Source organism: Taurulus bubalis (genome assembly GCF_910589615.1).
Source record: "Taurulus bubalis genome assembly, chromosome: 2".
Classification (NCBI taxonomy): Eukaryota; Metazoa; Chordata; class Actinopteri; order Perciformes; family Cottidae; genus Taurulus; species Taurulus bubalis.
In genome coordinates, this window is record NC_136590.1 from 1471187 (window position 1) to 1491186 (window position 20000).

The 20000-nt window shown below is 38.7% G+C and overlaps 1 protein-coding gene across 1 annotated transcript; it reads right to left on the reverse strand.

Moving 5' to 3' along the window:
• Nucleotides 1–114: 114 nt before the first annotated feature.
• Nucleotides 115–5975, reverse strand: taf9 (TAF9 RNA polymerase II, TATA box binding protein (TBP)-associated factor). The gene is made up of 7 exons (XM_079237653.1): nucleotides 5934–5975; nucleotides 5458–5539; nucleotides 4416–4552; nucleotides 4196–4330; nucleotides 4023–4104; nucleotides 3292–3405; nucleotides 115–914 (listed from the first exon to the last, which is right to left on the reverse strand). Exons 1-7 carry the CDS (start codon nucleotides 5967–5969, stop codon nucleotides 769–771), a joined length of 732 nt encoding a protein of 243 aa, XP_079093779.1. The 5' UTR covers nucleotides 5970–5975; the 3' UTR covers nucleotides 115–768.
• Nucleotides 5976–20000: the final 14025 nt, after the last annotated feature.

Here is a 20000-nt window from a genome sequence, read left to right on the forward strand (position 1 = left end):
TTTAATTACTGAATAAACAAAATATAACTGAATTTGTGAAAAAGTAGATTTTGAGTCAAATGTTTCTGAAAAATAAAATAAAAACCAGAAGACGTTTTTTATTTTTAACGCACTTTATTGAAAATCTGATTTTCAGTTTGAGCCCAGCAGCATACTGGTGGTACTGGTTATACTGGTGGACTCCCAGTCTGCTCTTCTGGGTTCTACACGTTCTAGAACCCTAAACCTGGTTCTGGTGATCCGGTGAGAACGTTTACCTGTGATGCGTTTACCTTTCAGGTTATTAAAAAGTGAGTTATGTTATTAATAAAAAAGCACTCGTCCTCTTCATCGTCATACTAGTCCTCTTCCTCTTCCTCATCATAGCGCGTCGTCCTCTTCATCGTCATACTAGTCCTCTTCCTCTTCATAGCGCGTCGTCCTCTTCATCGTCATACTAGTCCTCTTCCTCTTCCTCATCATAGCGCGTCGTCCTCTTCATCGTCATACTAGTCCTCTTCCTCTTCATAGCGCGTCGTCCTCTTCATCGTCATACTAGTCCTCTTCCTCTTCCTCATCATAGCGCGTCGTCCTCTTCATCGTCATACTAGTCCTCATCATAGCGCGTCGTCCTCTTCATCGCCATACTAGTCCTCATCATAGCGCGTCGTCCTCTTCATCGTCATACTAGTCCTCATCATAGCGCGTCGTCCTCTTCATCGCCATACTAGTCCTCTTCCTCTTCCTCATCATAGCGCGTCGTCCTCTTCATCGTCATACTAGTCCTCTTCATAGCGCGTCGTACTCGTCCTCTTCCTCGTGCTTCCTCTTCAGCGACTCGCTCTGCGTCACCATGTTGGCGGTGATGAGGATGTTCTTAGAGCCAATCAGAGACGGGCTGATGAGCACGTTGGAGACGGCGGGCGAGGGAGTCGCTGAGGGGGTGGAGATAACATTAGTGAATATAATCTATAACATTAAATGTAATACATAACATTAAATATAATATATAACATTAAATGTAATATATAACATTGAATATAATACATAACATTGAATATAATACATAACATTGAATGTAATACATAACATTAAATGTAATACATAACATTGAATATAATATATAACATTAAATATAATATATAACATTGAATATAATACAATATATAACATTGAATATAATATAATATATAACATTGAATATAATATATAACATTAAATATAATATATAACATTGAATATAATACAATATATAACATTGAATATAATATAATATATAACATTGAATATAATATATAACATTAAATATAATATATAACATTAAATGTAATACATAACATTAAATATAATATATTATATAATATTAAATATAATATATTATATAACATTAAATATAATATATAACATTGAATCTAATATATAACATTGAATATAATATATAACATTGAATATAATATATAACATTGAATATAATATATAACATTGAATATAATATATAACATTAGTAAATATAATATATAACATTAGTAAATATAATATATAACATCAAATATAATATATAACATTAGTAAATATAATATATAACATTAGTGAATATAATATATAACATTAAATATAATATAATATATAACATTAGTAAATATAATATATAACATTAAATATAATACAATATATAACATTAAATCTAATACAATATATAACATTAAATATATATATAACATTGAATATAATATATAACATTAAATATAATATATAACATTAGTAAATATAATATATAACATTAGTAAATATAATATATAACATCAAATATAATATATAACATTAGTAAATATAATATATAACATTAGTGAATATAATATATAACATTAAATATAATATATAACATTATTAAATATAATATATAACATTAAATATAATACAATATATAACATTAAATCTAATACAATATATAACATTAAATATATATAACATTGAATATAATATATAACATTAAATATAATATAAAACATTAGTAAATATAATATATAACATTAGTGAATATAATATATAACATTAAATATAATATATAACATTAAATATAATATATAACATTAAATATAATATATAACATTGAATATAATATATAACATTAATTATAATATATAACATTAGTGAATATAATCTATAACATTGAATATAATCTATAACATTGAATATAATATAATATATAACATTGAATATAATATATAACATTGAATATAATATATAACATTAAATATAATATATAACATTAGTAAATATAATATATAACATTAAATATAATATATAACATTAGTGAATATAATATATAACATTAGTGAATATAATATATAACATTAAATATAATATATAACATTGAATATAATATATAACATTGAATATAATATATAACATTAAATATAATATATAACATTAATTATAATATATAACATTAGTGAATATAATATATAACATTAGTGAATATAATCTATAACATTAAATATAATATAATATATAACATTAAATATAATATATAACATTGAATATAATATATAACATTGAATATAATATATAACATTAGTAAATATAATATATAACATTGAATATAATATATAACATTAGTAAATATAATATATATAACATTAGTGAATATAATATATAACATTAAATATAATATAATATATAACATTAAATATAATATAGATACAGGCTTCACATTAATTTCAGTAAGAATTTATCTCTTAATGATATTTGTATATATAAATTATATATTTATATATAAATCTATATTTAGTTCTTAATGTGAACAAGAGGAACGATTGCAGCAAATTAAATGTGTTTCAGAACATTTTAATTTATTAATTTGTTGTTTCTGGCGTCACATTAAACATTATTGTTTTTATTAATCTGTATTTTAAAGCTTCAGACGAGAATATGAAATGATTCATCTCAGAACAATAAAAGTACAACGTGTAAACAGTTTGTGAAGAATTAAACGCAGTTAGTCTGAAAAAAGACAAATTAAGTAAATAAATACTGTATTAAATAAATATTCATTAGAAAGTAGTTTATTATAGTAAAACGTAAACATTGTTGATGGGTTATGGTTTTAAACCTTCAGTTGTTTCTATGAACCAAACGGTCATTTCTGACGTTTAATAAATCAGATTTTTTTTTAGTTTTCATCTTTTTGTTCAAAACACTTTTGAGAATACAGATGATAAAGTTTAAAACACGTGTCATGGTGTAGACACCGACATACTGGTGTAAACTGGTGTCAGAATGCAGACGTGATGGAGGAACTGGAGCTCTTACTGGTTTTGGTGATGGTCGTCTGAGACGGCGGCGGGATCTGAACCGTGAACCTCTGACCCGTCAGAGACACCGGAGGGCCCACCTTAGTGGAGACGGGGTGGACGGACGGGGCTCCTGAGAGGGAACGGGTCAGAACGCACTGGTCAGAACCCACTGGTCAGAACCCACTGGTCTAGAACCCACTGGTCCTACTGGGACTCGTCCCCGCTGTTCAAACACATCTTTAAATCTGGTGTTGATGTCTGAGGGGACCAGCTTCTCTTGCTCTGAATGAATGCCTACATTTCCCAGAATGCATTTGGTCAAACAGCTGTACTTTAAACATGAAGAGCAGCCAACGTGTTTAAAGAAACCGCTTCTTGTCAACTTTGTAGCAGTAAACATGTGAATTAAAACGATTTAAATAAAATATAACCTAAAATTAAGTTGATATTTTCTCCCATACATTTATATGCGTGTATATGTTAGCAAGCTAGCTAGTTGGCTAACGTTAGCATGTTAGCTTAGACAGCTAGAGCATCAGTTAGAGCTGAGGTACATGTACTTTATACTGTACTACTGAGAGGTACATGTACTTTATACTGTACTACTGAGAGGTACTTGTACTTTATTAACCTTAATAAATCATAATAATGTATGATTATATCTCAGTGTTCATTCAAATGAAAGCGTCAACGTATGAGAACATGAGACTGTGGCTGCGCTGCATTCTGGGTAACCACCCGACTCACCGAGGGTGGGCGTGCCCGGGCGGCTGGAGACGGCGCCGATGCTGAGGCGAGGCACCGAGATCCTGCCGGCCGACGACGTCACCTGGAAGAACAACAACAACCATAAGAACAACAACAACAACAGCTGTGTGGCGGCGTAGGAGAACAAAAGAAAAGGTTCTAGCCCCGCCCACCTTCTTCTGGACAGTCTTCAGCCGGTAGTTGGGCGCCGTCAGGCAGTAGCGGTCCGGCGGGAGGCGGGGCCCCGTGTACGGCTTGATGAGCGGCAGCGGCGTCTGGTTCTTCTGCCGCGCCACCTCCAGCAGGAACTGAGCACACGGAACGTTAGGGTTCTACAGAGGAACCGGGCCTCACGCGGTGCAAAGGCGCCGCTAAAAGGGGGAGGCGGCTTACGTCTCTGGGCGGCGGCGAGGTGAAGGACTGGTCCATGCGGCACGCGATCGCCAGCTTGATGTCGTCGGCGTCCACGCCGGACTTCTTGGCGTGCGTCGCGTAGATCTTAGCGTCCTCGATGATGGTCGTCACGTAGCCTGAAATACACAGAGTACTCCATGTCACTAGTACTGTGTGTATCCTGAGACGCAAGTACTCTGTCACTACTACTGTGTGTATCCTGAGACGCAAGTACTCCATGTCACTACTACTGTGTGTATCCTGAGACGCAAGTACTCTGTCACTACTACTGTGTGTATCCTGAGACGCAAGTACTTCATGTCACTAGTACTGTGTGTATCCTGAGACGCAAGTACTCCATGTCACTACTACTGTGTGTATCCTGAGACGCAAGTACTCTGTCACTACTACTGTGTGTATCCTGAGACGCAAGTACTCTGTCACTAGTAGTTTGTATATTCGAGACGCAAGTACACAAAGTACTCCATCGTCACTAGTACTTTGTGTATCCTGAGACGCAAGTACACAAAGTACTCCATCGTCACTAGTACTTTGTGTATCCTGAGACGCAAGTACTCCATTGTCACTAGTACTTTGTGTAACCTGAGATACAAGTACACAGAGTACTCAATGTCACTAGTACAACCCTCTGAACCCCAAAACACCCAACGCAGTCAGATGTTCAACTTTCCAACGGTCCCTGAACACATCGTTCTCGTTCGTCAAAAAACAGAATTTAAATTGTCGTTTTTTAATTTAAGAAACAAGATTATTCTGTTTGCACGAATTAAAACTGTAAAAAAAAAACATGAAGCGAGAAGAAAACTCTGAAACTGTCATTATTATGAAGTGTACTCCGATATAAGTACACTACATTTCATTTAAAGTCTGAAACCAGAACAATAATTGGAAACATAAATATGTTTACTTTGTAGGAGTTATTTATTATTTGATTTATTCTACAATTTGTTGGAGTCTTTTGCCAATTATAGATTTAGTTTTGAAAAGAATTGAAATATATATATATCTCCACTAGACTCACGGTAGGTGAACTCCAGCATCTGGTTGATGACTCGGGGCTCGTACTCCGTGATGCCCATGTCCTTCAGGATCTGGATCATCACCTGAGACAGAACACTACACATTATTATGATTATTATGAGCTATTAAGGTTAATACAATTATTGTAAATATATATATCATTATTGATTTATTAAGGTTAATAAAGTGCATGTACCTCTGAGTAGTACAGTATAAAGTACAAGTATCTCTCAGTAGTACAATACAAAGTACAGTACCTCTCCAGCTCTAACTGATGCACTAGCTACTAGCTAAGCTAACATGCTAACGTTAGCCGACTAGCTAGCTCGCTAACATATACACGCATATCAATATAAATATAAGGACTATTAAATGTCCCGTTGGTTCTCAAACTGCGGGATTTGAGCAGAAACACGAGCGCGTCGCTTCCCGCCGCGGCGGCACGAGGAATAACGCGCAAACAGCGTGATAACGTACCTGCGCGTCCTTCGGGATGCTTTTAGGAGCAGACATTTTAATTTCCACCCCGCAGCGCTTCTTCTTCTGTGGTTTCCCTGAGCAGCAGAAGCGGCTGATCTCTGGAGGGCGACGCCTGCTGGTGGGAGCCGGCAGCGCAGCGCCATGACGCCACAACACACACGAAGCATTGAGGAAGTACTTCATCATATTATTAATAACACACGTGATCCTATTTAATATGCTGCAGGGTTCTGTTAAGCTATTATTTAAGTTATTTATTTTTTGGATTTGGTGGCTCTCTTTCTTTTTGTTGTCACTTAAATGTTTATTAATTTATATTAACATTATACATAGATACAAAAGTTAGGTGTGTCAAAAGAAACCCTCTCTCTTTTTATTTATGTATTTAATATACTCGCGCCTTTTTCCTGCTGCCATGTTATGTTATCGTTTTTTAATTATATTTATAATTATTATTGTAATACCTCAATGTTTTCTATTTCGTCTTAATGTCTCTGCAGCTTCAGATTATTAAAACAAAATAGAATTAACTAATAAATGATGTATTATCATAGATTAAATCACCAGCAGTATATAAAGTCATGAAATCAATCAACATATTAATGTCTATATATAATACAATACTACAATATATAGTATTCTGCATGATGAGTACTTAATATACTTAAGGTTTATTTTGATGTTAATATTTTTTATTTAATATCGGAAAACAATCAAGTAATCAAATATTTAAGACGCTTTTGAGTATATATTGTGGTATTAGTACTTTTACTTTAGGAACATATCTCCCGCCTGCATGTCAGCAGCAGCTGGTTGACTTAGTAATGATCCGTGCTAGAATCATACATCATATTCTATTAAAAAATCTCTTAATCTGATACCAATATAAATACTGTAGTACAGACCAGGTGCACTAATAACAGCCAGCCAGCAGGAGGCGCCACTGTTCTAGTGCTGATCCCCAGACAGTATTCATTCTTTACCTCAGTAAAAGTACTAATACTGCACTCAGAAAAGACTCTGTTACAAGTAGAAGTACAGAAGCATTTGCATCAAAATATATTCAAAGAACCAAAAGTAAAAGTACTCGTCATGCAGATTATTGTACTTTCTATTATTCCATTACTATTATGATTAAAGGTGGAGCTCATTTTAACGACTTTCTATTCTGTCGGTAGTTTAATTTTTAATAATGCTTTCCCTCAAAGAGGAAATGGAATCAAGTAACAGAAAAACTGAAAGTACAAGTACCTCTTAATTGTACTTCAGTAATTGAGTAAATGTACTTTCAGCCGATCAAACAGCAGAACGACTCCTTCAGGCTCATTTTCCAGAAGGTCAAATGAAGGTTAAAGGTTAAATGAAGATTAAAGGTCAGGCACTTTAAGGATAACTCAACTTTCTTGTTATCGGAGGGTTTCTTCTTCTGATAACATTCTGAAATGAGCAGTAATTTGCCGGGAAAACTGCATTTTCATGTACAAGTACACTATATATACTTCGTTACCTTACTTAAGTAGACATTTTGGGTATCTATACTTTACTGGTGTATTTATTTTTCAGACGACTTTCGTCGAAAAATATGTCGCGTGAAAAGTAGACCGCTATATCTGCGTTTTAAACGCTCCCAGGGTGAAGATGCAACAGCAGCTCTCATGTGAGGAGCAGCGGAGCAGCTCTCTGAACCCGGAGCAGCTCTCTGAACCCGGAGCAGCTCTCTGAACCCGGAGCAGCTCTCTGAACCCGGAGCAGCTCTCTGGACCCGGAGCAGCTCTCTGAACCCGGAGCAGCTCTCTGGACCCGGAGCAGCTCTCTGGACCCGGAGCAGCTCTCTGGACCCGGAGCAGCTCTCTGAACCCGGAGCAGCTCTCTGAACCCGGAGCAGCTCTCTGAACCCGGAGCAGCTCTCTGAACCCAGAGCAGCTCTCTGAACCCAGAGCAGCTCTCCTGCTCCAGGTGAAAGAGCCAAAGTGCTCGTGTCTTCTACCAACAATGAGCTGCTGGCTTCACATATTACAAAAGTACAAAGTACACGGATATAAAACTAAGTCATTAATAAATACATGGACAGATGCCTGTACTTTTGGGTAAATGGTTACGGTACGCCGTTAACAGGTTAGCTTGCGCATGCGCGATTTGACGCGACGCCGTGAGCTCCGTGAGCTCGTCTTTTCCTGCTGTTGCGTTTCTCAAAATAAAAATACAGATCTGAGCTCAATATTGAGCATGAATTGAGAGAGGCCGTATCAAATCTACAACCCCGTTTATAACATATGTGTCGAGGAAAGCAGCTCACTGCTCCACTAATACTGATACAACCTGATGGCTCACATATCTGCACTCATTCTGTTTTGTTTGGCAAAAAAAATTAAAAGTTTATTGTTTTCCACAATGAGCTATTTAGTAGTAACTAAATATGAGTTATTTTTTGCACAGATAGAACTTACACAAAATATTGTCTGATGGGGCAATCTGATTTACTTGAAAGTGATTGCAATTTTCTTTATTCTGTTATTTATAAAAGCACAGATGAGTCACACAATAATGTTATTTACAGAAAAAGTTTGAGAACCACAGCTTTAAGTGTTTGTGTCGGAGTCGCCGCCTATTTTGCACAATTACAATACTTATAGGCAACTAGTTATCATGTCTTCCGCTCCAAGAAACGCATGTTAATGCTCAGTACACATATGGTACCTTAATGTATTTGCATTGTATTAAAATGTGATCATTTTCAATGGGCATATATGCAGCTGAAACGGGTAGCCTAGTGCATCCCACATTTTCAACATAACATTTTAAAACATTATAGTCATTATGGCCTTTATAAAAATGATTGTTTTGGGGGAGGTGGGGTTGTGCACTATAGGCCCCTGAGACACGGCTTAAGAGTTTGTCCTTAATGGAAAAAAAACATTCCCCTTACATTACTTATACTTTTATACTTTTAAGTAGTTTTTAAACCAGTACTTTTACACTTTTACTTAAGTAAAAAGCTTGAGTTGATACTTCAACTTTTACAGAAGTATTTTTAAACCCTAGTATCTATACTTCTACTTGAGTAATGAATGTGAATACTTTTAACACCTCTGACAGGTAGTATGCAGAGTACCTGCATTTAAAACCATTATCCTCACCTACAAAGCCAACGAAAATACTTTAATTCAACAGATTACAAAAAACAGCATCAGTGATGCACAATCATACATAAAAGAGCTCAAAGTACATATTACCCCACTAGAGAGTGTATAGTACCATGTTACCCCACTAGAGAGCTCATAGTACCATTTTACCCGACTAAAGAGCTTATAGTACCATATTACCCCACTAGAGAGCTCATAGTACCATATTACCCCACTAGAGAGTGTATGGTACCATATTACCCCACTAGACAGCTCATAGTACCATATGACCCCACTAGAGAGCTCATAGTACCATATTACCCCACTAGAGAGGGTATAGTACCATATCGCCCCACTAGACAGCTCATAGTACCATATTACCCCACTAGAGAGTGTATAGTACCATATTACCCTACTAGAGAGTTCATAGTACCATATTACCCCACTAGAGAGTGTATAGTACCATATTACCTCACTAGACAGCTCATAGTACCATATTACCCCACTAGAGAGCTCATAGTACCATATTACCCCACTAGAGAGTGTATAGTACCATATTTTCCCACTAGAGAGCTCATAGTACCATTTTACCCCACTAGAGAGTGTAGAGTACCATATTACCCCACTAGACAGCTCATAGCACCATATTACCCCACTAGAGAGTGTATAGTACCATATTACCCCACTAGAGAGCTCATAGTACCATATTACCCCACTAGAGAACTCATAGTACCATATTACCCCACTAGAGAACTCATAGTACCATTTTGCCCAACTAGAGAGCGTATAGTACCATATAACCCCACTAGAGAACTCATAGTACCATATTACCCCACTAGAGAACTCATAGTACCATATTACCCCACTAGAGAAGTCATAGTACCATTTTACCTGACTAAAGAGATCATAGTACCATATTACCCCACTAGAGAGCTCATAGTGCCATATTACCCCACTAGAGAGCTCATAGTACCATATTACCCCAATAGAGAGTGTATAGTACCATATTACCCCACTAGACAGCTCATAGTACCATATTACCCCACTGGAGAGCTCATAGTACCATATTACCCCACTAGAGAGTGTATAGTACCATATTTCCCCACTAGAGAGCTCATAGTACCATATTACCCCACTAGAGAACTCATAGTACCATATTACCCCACTAGAGAGCTCATAGTACCATATGACCCCACTAGAGAGCTCATAGTACCATATTACCCCACTAGAGAGTGTATAGTACCATATCACCCCACTAGACAGCTCATAGTACCATATTACCCCACTATAGAGTGTATAGTACCATATTACCCTACTAGAGAGTTCATAGTACCATATTACCCCACTAGAGAGTGCATAGTACCATATTACCCCACTAGACAGCTCATAGTACCATATTACCTCACTAGAGAGCTCATAGAACCATATTACCCCACTAGAGAGTGTATAGTACCATATTTCCCAACTAGAGAACTCATAGTACCATATTACCCCACTAGAGATTGTATAGTACCATATTACCCCACTAGAGAGCTCATAGTACCATTTTACCCCACTAGAGAGTGTACAGTACCATATTACCCCACTAGAGAGCTCATAGTACCATATTACCCCACCAGAGAACTCATAGTACCATATTACCCCACTAGAGAGCTCATAGTACCATATTACCCCACTAGACAGCTCATAGTACCATATTACCCCACTAGACAGCTCACAGTACCATATTACCCCACTAGAGAGCTCATAGTACCATTGTACCCCACTAGAGAGTGTACAGTACCATATTACCCCACTAGAGAGCTCATAGTACCATATTACCCCACTAGAGAGCTCATAGTACCATATTACCCCACTAGAGAGCTCATAGTACCATTTTACCCCACTAGAGAGTGTACAGTACCATATTACCCCACTAGAGAGCTCATAGTACCATTTTACCCCACTAGAGAGTGTACAGTACCATTTTACCCCACTAGAGAGCTCATAGTACCATTTTACCCCACTAGAGAGTGTACAGTACCATATTACCCGACTACAGAGCTCATAGTACCATATTACCCCACTAGACAGCTCATAGTACCATATAACCCCACTAGAGAGCTCATAGTACCATATTACCCCACTAGAGAGTGTATAGTACCATATTTCCCCACAAGAGAGCTCATAGTACCATTTTACCCCACTAGAGAGTGTAGAGTACCATATTACCCCACTAGACAGCTCATAGCACCATATTACCCCACTAGAGAGTGTATAGTACCATATTACCCCACTAGAGAGCTCATTGTACCATATTACCCCACTAGAGAACTCATAGTACCATATTACCCCACTAGAGAACTCATAGTACCATTTTGCCCCACTAGAGAGCGTATAGTACCATATTACCCCACTAGAGAACTCATAGTACCATATTACCCCACTAGAGAACTCATAGTACCATATTACCCCACTAGAGAAGTCATAGTACCATATTACCTAACTAGAGAGCTCATAGTACCATATTACCCCACTAGAGAGCTCATAGTACCATATTACCCCACTAGAGAGCTCATAGTACCATATTACCCCAATAGAGAGTGTATAGTACCATATTACCCCACTAGACAGCTCATAGTACCATATTACCCCACTGGAGAGCTCATAGTACCATATTACCCCACTAGAGAGTGTATAGTACCATATTTCCCCACTAGAGAGCTCATAGTACCATATTACCCCACTAGAGAACTCATAGTACCATATTACCCCACTAGAGAGCTCATAGTACCATATGACCCCACTAGAGAGCTCATAGTACCATATTACCCCACTAGAGAGTGTATAGTACCATATCACCCCACTAGACAGCTCATAGTACCACATTACCCCACTAGAGAGTGTATAGTACCATATTACCCTACTAGAGAGTTCATAGTACCATATTACCCCACTAGAGAGTGCATAGTACCATATTACCCCACTAGACAGCTCATAGTACCATATTACCTCACTAGAGAGCTCATAGAACCATATTACCCCACTAGAGAGTGTATAGTACCATATTTCCCAACTAGAGAACTCATAGTACCATATTACCCCACTAGAGATTGTATAGTACCATATTACCCCACTAGAGAGCTCATAGTACCATTTTACCCCACTAGAGAGTGTACAGTACCATATTACCCCACTAGAGAGCTCATAGTACCATATTACCCCACCAGAGAACTCATAGTACCATATTACCCCACTAGAGAGCTCATAGTACCATATTACCCCACTAGACAGCTCATAGTACCATATTACCCCACTAGACAGCTCACAGTACCATATTACCCCACTAGAGAGCTCATAGTACCATTGTACCCCACTAGAGAGTGTACAGTACCATATTACCCCACTAGAGAGCTCATAGTACCATATTACCCCACTAGAGAGCTCATAGTACCATATTACCCCACTAGAGAGCTCATAGTACCATTTTACCCCACTAGAGAGTGTACAGTACCATATTACCCCACTAGAGAGCTCATAGTACCATTTTACCCCACTAGAGAGTGTACAGTACCATTTTACCCCACTAGAGAGCTCATAGTACCATTTTACCCCACTAGAGAGTGTACAGTACCATATTACCCCACTACAGAGCTCATAGTACCATATTACCCCACTAGACAGCTCATAGTACCATATAACCCCACTAGAGAGCTCATAGTACCATATTACCCCACTAGAGAGTGTATAGTACCATATTTCCCCACAAGAGAGCTCATAGTACCATTTTACCCCACTAGAGAGTGTAGAGTACCATATTACCCCACTAGACAGCTCATAGCACCATATTACCCCACTAGAGAGTGTATAGTACCATATTACCCCACTAGAGAGCTCATTGTACCATATTACCCCACTAGAGAACTCATAGTACCATATTACCCCACTAGAGAACTCATAGTACCATTTTGCCCCACTAGAGAGCGTATAGTACCATATTACCCCACTAGAGAACTCATAGTACCATATTACCCCACTAGAGAACTCATAGTACCATATTACCCCACTAGAGAAGTCATAGTACCATATTACCTAACTAGAGCGCTCATAGTACCATATTACCCCACTAGAGAGCTCATAGCTCATAGTACCATGTTGCCCCACTAGAGAGCTCTTAGTACCATATTACCCCACTAGAGAGCTCATAGTACCATTTTACCTGACTAAAGAGATCATAGTACCATATTACCCTACTAGAGAGCTCATAGTACCATATTACCCCACTAGTGAGCTCATAGTACCATATTACCCCAATAGAGAGTGTATAGTACCATAGTACCTCACTAGACAGCTCATAGTACCATATTACCCCACTAGAGAGCTCATAGTATCATATTACCCCACTAGAGAGTGTATAGTACCATATTACCCCACTAGAGAGCTCATAGTACCATTTTACCCCACTAGAGAGTGTAGAGTACCATATTACTCCACTAGAGAACTCATTGTACCATATAACCCCACTAGAGAGCTCATAGAACCATATTACCCCACTAGAGAGCTCATAGTACCATATTACCCCACTAGAGGACTCATAGTACCATTTTGCCCCACTAGAGAGCGTATAGTACCATATTACCCCACTAGAGAACTCAAAGTACCATATTACCCCACTAGAGAACTCATAGTACCATATTACCCCACTAGAGAAGTCATAGTACCATATTACCTAACTAGAGAGCTCATAGTACCATATAACCCCACTAGAGAGCTCATAGCTCATAGTACCATATTACCCCACTAGAGAGCTCTTAGTACCATATTACCCCACTAGAGAGCTCATAGTACCATTTTACCTGACTAAAGATATCATAGTACCATATTACCCCACTAGAGAGCTCATAGTACCATATTACCCCACTAGAGAGCTCATAGTACCATATTGCCCCAATAGAGAGTGTATAGTACCATATTACCCCACTAGACAGCTCATAGTACCATATTACCCCACTAGAGAGTGTATAGTATCCTATTACCCCACTAGAGAGTGTATAGTACCATATTACCCCACTAGAGAGCTCATAGTACCATTTTACCTGACTAAAGATATCATAGTACCATATTACCCCACTAGAGAGCTCATAGTACCATATTACCCCACTAGAGAGCTCATAGTACCATATTGCCCCAATAGAGAGTGTATAGTACCATATTACCCCACTAGACAGCTCATAGTACCATATTACCCCACTAGAGAGCTCATAGTATCCTATTACCCCACTAGAGAACTCATAGTACCATATTACCCCACTAGAGAGCTCATAGTACCATATGACCCCACTAGAGAGCTCATAGTACCATATTACCCCACTAGAGAGTGTATAGTACCATATCACCCCACTAGACAGCTCATAGTACCATATTACCCCACTAGAGAACTCATAGTACCATTTTGCCCCACTAGAGAGCGTATAGTATCATATTACCCCACTAGAGAACTCAAAGTACCATACTACCCCACTAGAGAACTCATAGTACCATATTACCCCACTAGAGAAGTCATAGTACCATATTACCTAACTAGAGAGCTCATAGTACCATATAACCCCACTAGAGAGCTCATAGCTCATAGTACCATATTACCCCACTAGAGAGCTCTTAGTACCATATTACCCCACTAGAGAGCTCATAGTACCATTTTACCTGACTAAAGATATCATAGTACCATATTACCCCACTAGAGAGCTCATAGTACCATATTACCCCACTAGAGAGCTCATAGTACCATATTGCCCCAATAGAGAGTGTATAGTACCATATTACCCCACTAGACAGCTCATAGTACCATATTACCCCACTAGAGAGCTCATAGTATCCTATTACCCCACTAGAGAGTGTATAGTACCATATTACCCCACTAGAGAGCTCATAGTACCATTTTACCTGACTAAAGATATCATAGTACCATATTACCCCACTAGAGAGCTCATAGTACCATATTACCCCACTAGAGAGCTCATAGTACCATATTGCCCAAATAGAGAGTGTATAGTACCATATTACCCCACTAGACAGCTCATAGTACCATATTACCCTACTAGAGAGCTCATAGTATCCTATTACCCCACTAGAGAACTCATAGTACCATATTACCCCACTAGAGAGCTCATAGTACCATATTACCCCACTAGAGAACTCATAGTACCATATTACCCCACTAGAGAGCTCATAGTACCATATGACCCCACTAGAGAGCTCATAGTACCATATTACCCCACTAGAGAGTGTATAGTACCATATCACCCCACTAGACAGCTCATAGTACCATATTACCCCACTAGAGAGTGTATAGTACCATATTACCCTACTAGAGAGTTCATAGTACCATATTACCCCACTAGAGAGTGTATAGTACCATATTACCCCACTAGACAGCTCATAATACCATATTACCTCACTAGAGAGCTCATAGAACCATATTACCCCACTAGAGAGTGTATAGTACCATATTTCCCAACTAGAGAACTCATAGTACCATATTACCCCACTAGAGATTGTATAGTACCATATTACCCCACTAGAGAGCTCATAGTACCATTTTACCCCACTAGAGAGTGTACAGTACCATATTACCCCACTAGAGAGCTCATAGTACCATATTACCCCACCAGAGAACTCATAGTACCATATTACCCCACTAGAGAGCTCATAGTACCATATTACCCCACTAGACAGCTCATAGTACCATATTACCCCACTAGACAGCTCACAGTACCATATTACCCCACTAGAGAGCTCATAGTACCATTTTACCCCACTAGAGAGTGTACAGTACCATATTACCCCACTAGAGAGCTCATAGTACCATATTACCCCACTAGAGAGCTCATAGTACCACATTACCCCACTAGAGAGCTCATAGTACCATTTTACCCCACTAGAGAGTGTACAGTACCATATTACCCCACTAGAGAGCTCATAGTACCATTTTACCCCACTAGAGAGTGTACAGTACCATTTTACCCCACTAGAGAGCTCATAGTACCATTTTACCCCACTAGAGAGTGTACAGTACCATATTACCCCACTACAGAGCTCATAGTACCATATTACCCCACTAGAGAGCTCATAGTACCATATTACCCCACTAGACAGCTCACAGTACCATATTACCCCACTAGAGAGCTCATAGTACCATATTACCCCACTAGAGAGCTCATAGTACCATATTGCCCCAATAGAGAGTGTATAGTACCATATTACCCCACTAGACAGCTCATAGTACCATATTACCCCACTAGAGAGCTCATAGTATCCTATTACCCCACTAGAGAACTCATAGTACCATATTACCCCACTAGAGAGCTCATAGTACTATATTACCCCACTAGAGAACTCATAGTACCATATTACCCCACTAGAGAGCTCATAGTACCATATGACCCCACTAGAGAGCTCATAGTACCATATTACCCCACTAGACAGCTCATAGTACCATATTACCCCACTAGAGAGTGTATAGTACCATATTACCCTACTAGAGAGTTCATAGTACCATATTACCCCACTAGAGAGTGTATAGTACCATATTACCCCACTAGACAGCTCATAGTACCATATTACCTCACTAGAGAGCTCATAGTACCATATTACCCCACTAGAGAGTGTATAGTACCATATTTCCCAACTAGAGAACTCATAGTACCATATTACCCCACTAGAGATTGTATAGTACCATATTACCCCACTAGAGAGCTCATAGTACCATTTTACCCCACTAGAGAGTGTACAGTACCATATTACCCCACTAGAGAGCTCATAGTACCATATTACCCCACCAGAGAACTCATAGTACCATGTTACCCCACTAGAGAGCTCATAGTACCATATTACCCCACTAGAGAGCTCATAGTACCATATTACCCCACTAGACAGCTCATAGTACCATATTACCCCACTAGACAGCTCACAGTACCATATTACCCCACTAGAGAGCTCATAATACCATATTACCCCACTAGAGAGCTCATAGTACCATTTTACCCCACTAGAGAGTGTACAGTACCATATTTCCCCACTAGAGAGCTCATAGTACCATATTACCCCACTAGAGAGCTCATAGTACCATTTTACCCCACTAGAGAGTGTATAGTACCATATTTCCCAACTAGAGAACTCATAGTACCATATTACCCCACTAGAGAGTGTATAGTACCATATTACCCCACTAGACAGCTCATAGTACCATATTACCTCACTAGAGAGCTCATAGTACCATATTACCCCACTAGAGAGTGTATAGTACCATATTTCCCAACTAGAGAACTCATAGTACCATATTACCCCACTAGAGATTGTATAGTACCATATTACCCCACTAGAGAGCTCATAGTACCATTTTACCCCACTAGAGAGTGTACAGTACCATATTACCCCACTAGAGAGCTCATAGTACCATATTACCCCACCAGAGAACTCATAGTACCATGTTACCCCACTAGAGAGCTCATAGTACCATATTACCCCACTAGAGAGCTCATAGTACCATATTACCCCACTAGACAGCTCATAGTACCATATTACCCCACTAGACAGCTCACAGTACCATATTACCCCACTAGAGAGCTCATAATACCATATTACCCCACTAGAGAGCTCATAGTACCATTTTACCCCACTAGAGAGTGTACAGTACCATATTTCCCCACTAGAGAGCTCATAGTACCATATTACCCCACTAGAGAGCTCATAGTACCATTTTACCCCACTAGAGAGTGTATAGTACCATATTTCCCAACTAGAGAACTCATAGTACCATATTACCCCACTAGAGATTGTATAGTACCATATTACCCCACTAGAGAGCTCATAGTACCATTTTACCCCACTAGAGAGTGTACAGTACCATATTACCCCACCAGAGAGCTCATAGTACCATATTACCCCACTAGAGAGCTCATAGTACCATATTACCCCACTAGAGAGCTCATAGTACCATTTTACCCCACTAGAGAGTGTACAGTACCATATTACCCCACTAGAGAGCTCATAGTACCATTTTACCCCACTAGAGAGTGTACAGTACCATTCTACCCCACTAGAGAGCTCATAGTACCATTTTACCCCACTAGAGAGTGTACAGTACCATATTACCCCACTACAGAGCTCATAGTACCATATTACCCCACTAGAGAGCTCATAGTACCATATTACCCCACTAGACAGCTCACAGTACCATATTACCCCACTAGAGAGCTCATAGTACCATATTACCCCACTAGAGAGCTCATAGTACCATATTGCCCCAATAGAGAGTGTATAGTACCATATTACCCCACTAGACAGCTCATAGTACCATATTACCCCACTAGAGAGCTCATAGTATCCTATTACCCCACTAGAGAACTCATAGTACCATATTACCCCACTAGAGAGCTCATAGTACTATATTACCCCACTAGAGAACTCATAGTACCATATTACCCCACTAGAGAGCTCATAGTACCATATGACCCCACTAGAGAGCTCATAGTACCATATTACACCACTAGAGAGTGTATAGTACCATATCACCCCACTAGACAGCTCATAGTACCATATTACCCCACTAGAGAGTGTATAGTACCATATTACCCCACTAGACAGCTCATAGTACCATATTACCTCACTAGAGAGCTCATAGTACCATATTACCCCACTAGAGAGTGTATAGTACCATATTTCCCAACTAGAGAACTCATAGTACCATATTACCCCACTAGAGATTGTATAGTACCATATTACCCCTATAGAGAGCTCATAGTACCATATTACCCCACCAGAGAACTCATAGTACCATGTTACCCCACTAGAGAGCTCATAGTACCATATTACCCCACTAGACAGCTCATAGTACCATATTACCCCACTAGACAGCTCACAGTACCATAGTACCCCACTAGAGAGCTCATAGTACCATTTTACCCCACTAGAGAGTGTACAGTACCATTTTACCCCACTAGAGAGTGTACAGTACCATATTACCCCACTAGAGAGCTCATAGTACCATATTACCCCACTAGAGAGCTCATAGTACCATATTACCCCACTAGAGAGCTCATAGTACCATTTTACCCCACTAGAGAGTGTACAGTACCATATTACCCCACTAGAGAGCTCATAGTACCATTTTACCCCACTAGAGAGTGTACAGTACCATTTTACCCCACTAGAGAACTCATAGTACCATTTTACCCCACTAGAGAGTGTACAGTACCATATTACCCCACTACAGAGCTCATAGTACCATATTACCCCACTAGACAGCTCACAGTACCATATTACCCCACTAGAGAGCTCATAGTACCATATTACCCCACGAGAGAGCTCATAGCTCATAGTACTATATTACCCCACTAGACAGCTCACAGTACCATATTACCCCACTAGAGAGCTCATAGTACCATATTACCCCACTAGAGAGCTCATAGTACCATATTACCCCACTAGAGAGCTCATAGTACCATATTACCCCACTAGACAGCTCATAGTACCATACTACCCCACTAGACAGCTCATAGTACCATATTACCCCACTAGACCGATCCCCGGCTGCCGTTTAGTCTTTACTGTCAGTTCAGGAAGGAGAGCAAACTGCTGGCCTTCAGGTGACCTCCTCACTACCTGTGTGTCTGTGTCTGTGTGTGTCTGCGTGTGTGTGTCTTTGTGTGTCTGTGTGTGTGTGTGTGTGTGTGTGTGTGTCTGTTTGTGTGTTTATTACAGGAAGTTGACTTCTTTTATTCATCAATTTTCTTCTGTGATTCTTTTTAGTTTATTTCTCTGTGACAGTTAAATTCATTAATTTCATCCTTGAGATGTTTGTTAATGTTTTCTTCATTAAAATATAATTATAAATTATCTCAACAGTAATAAATAGCTTTGTCAATAAAACATCTTTATTAATTTTGAGGGAGTTTATAAATGT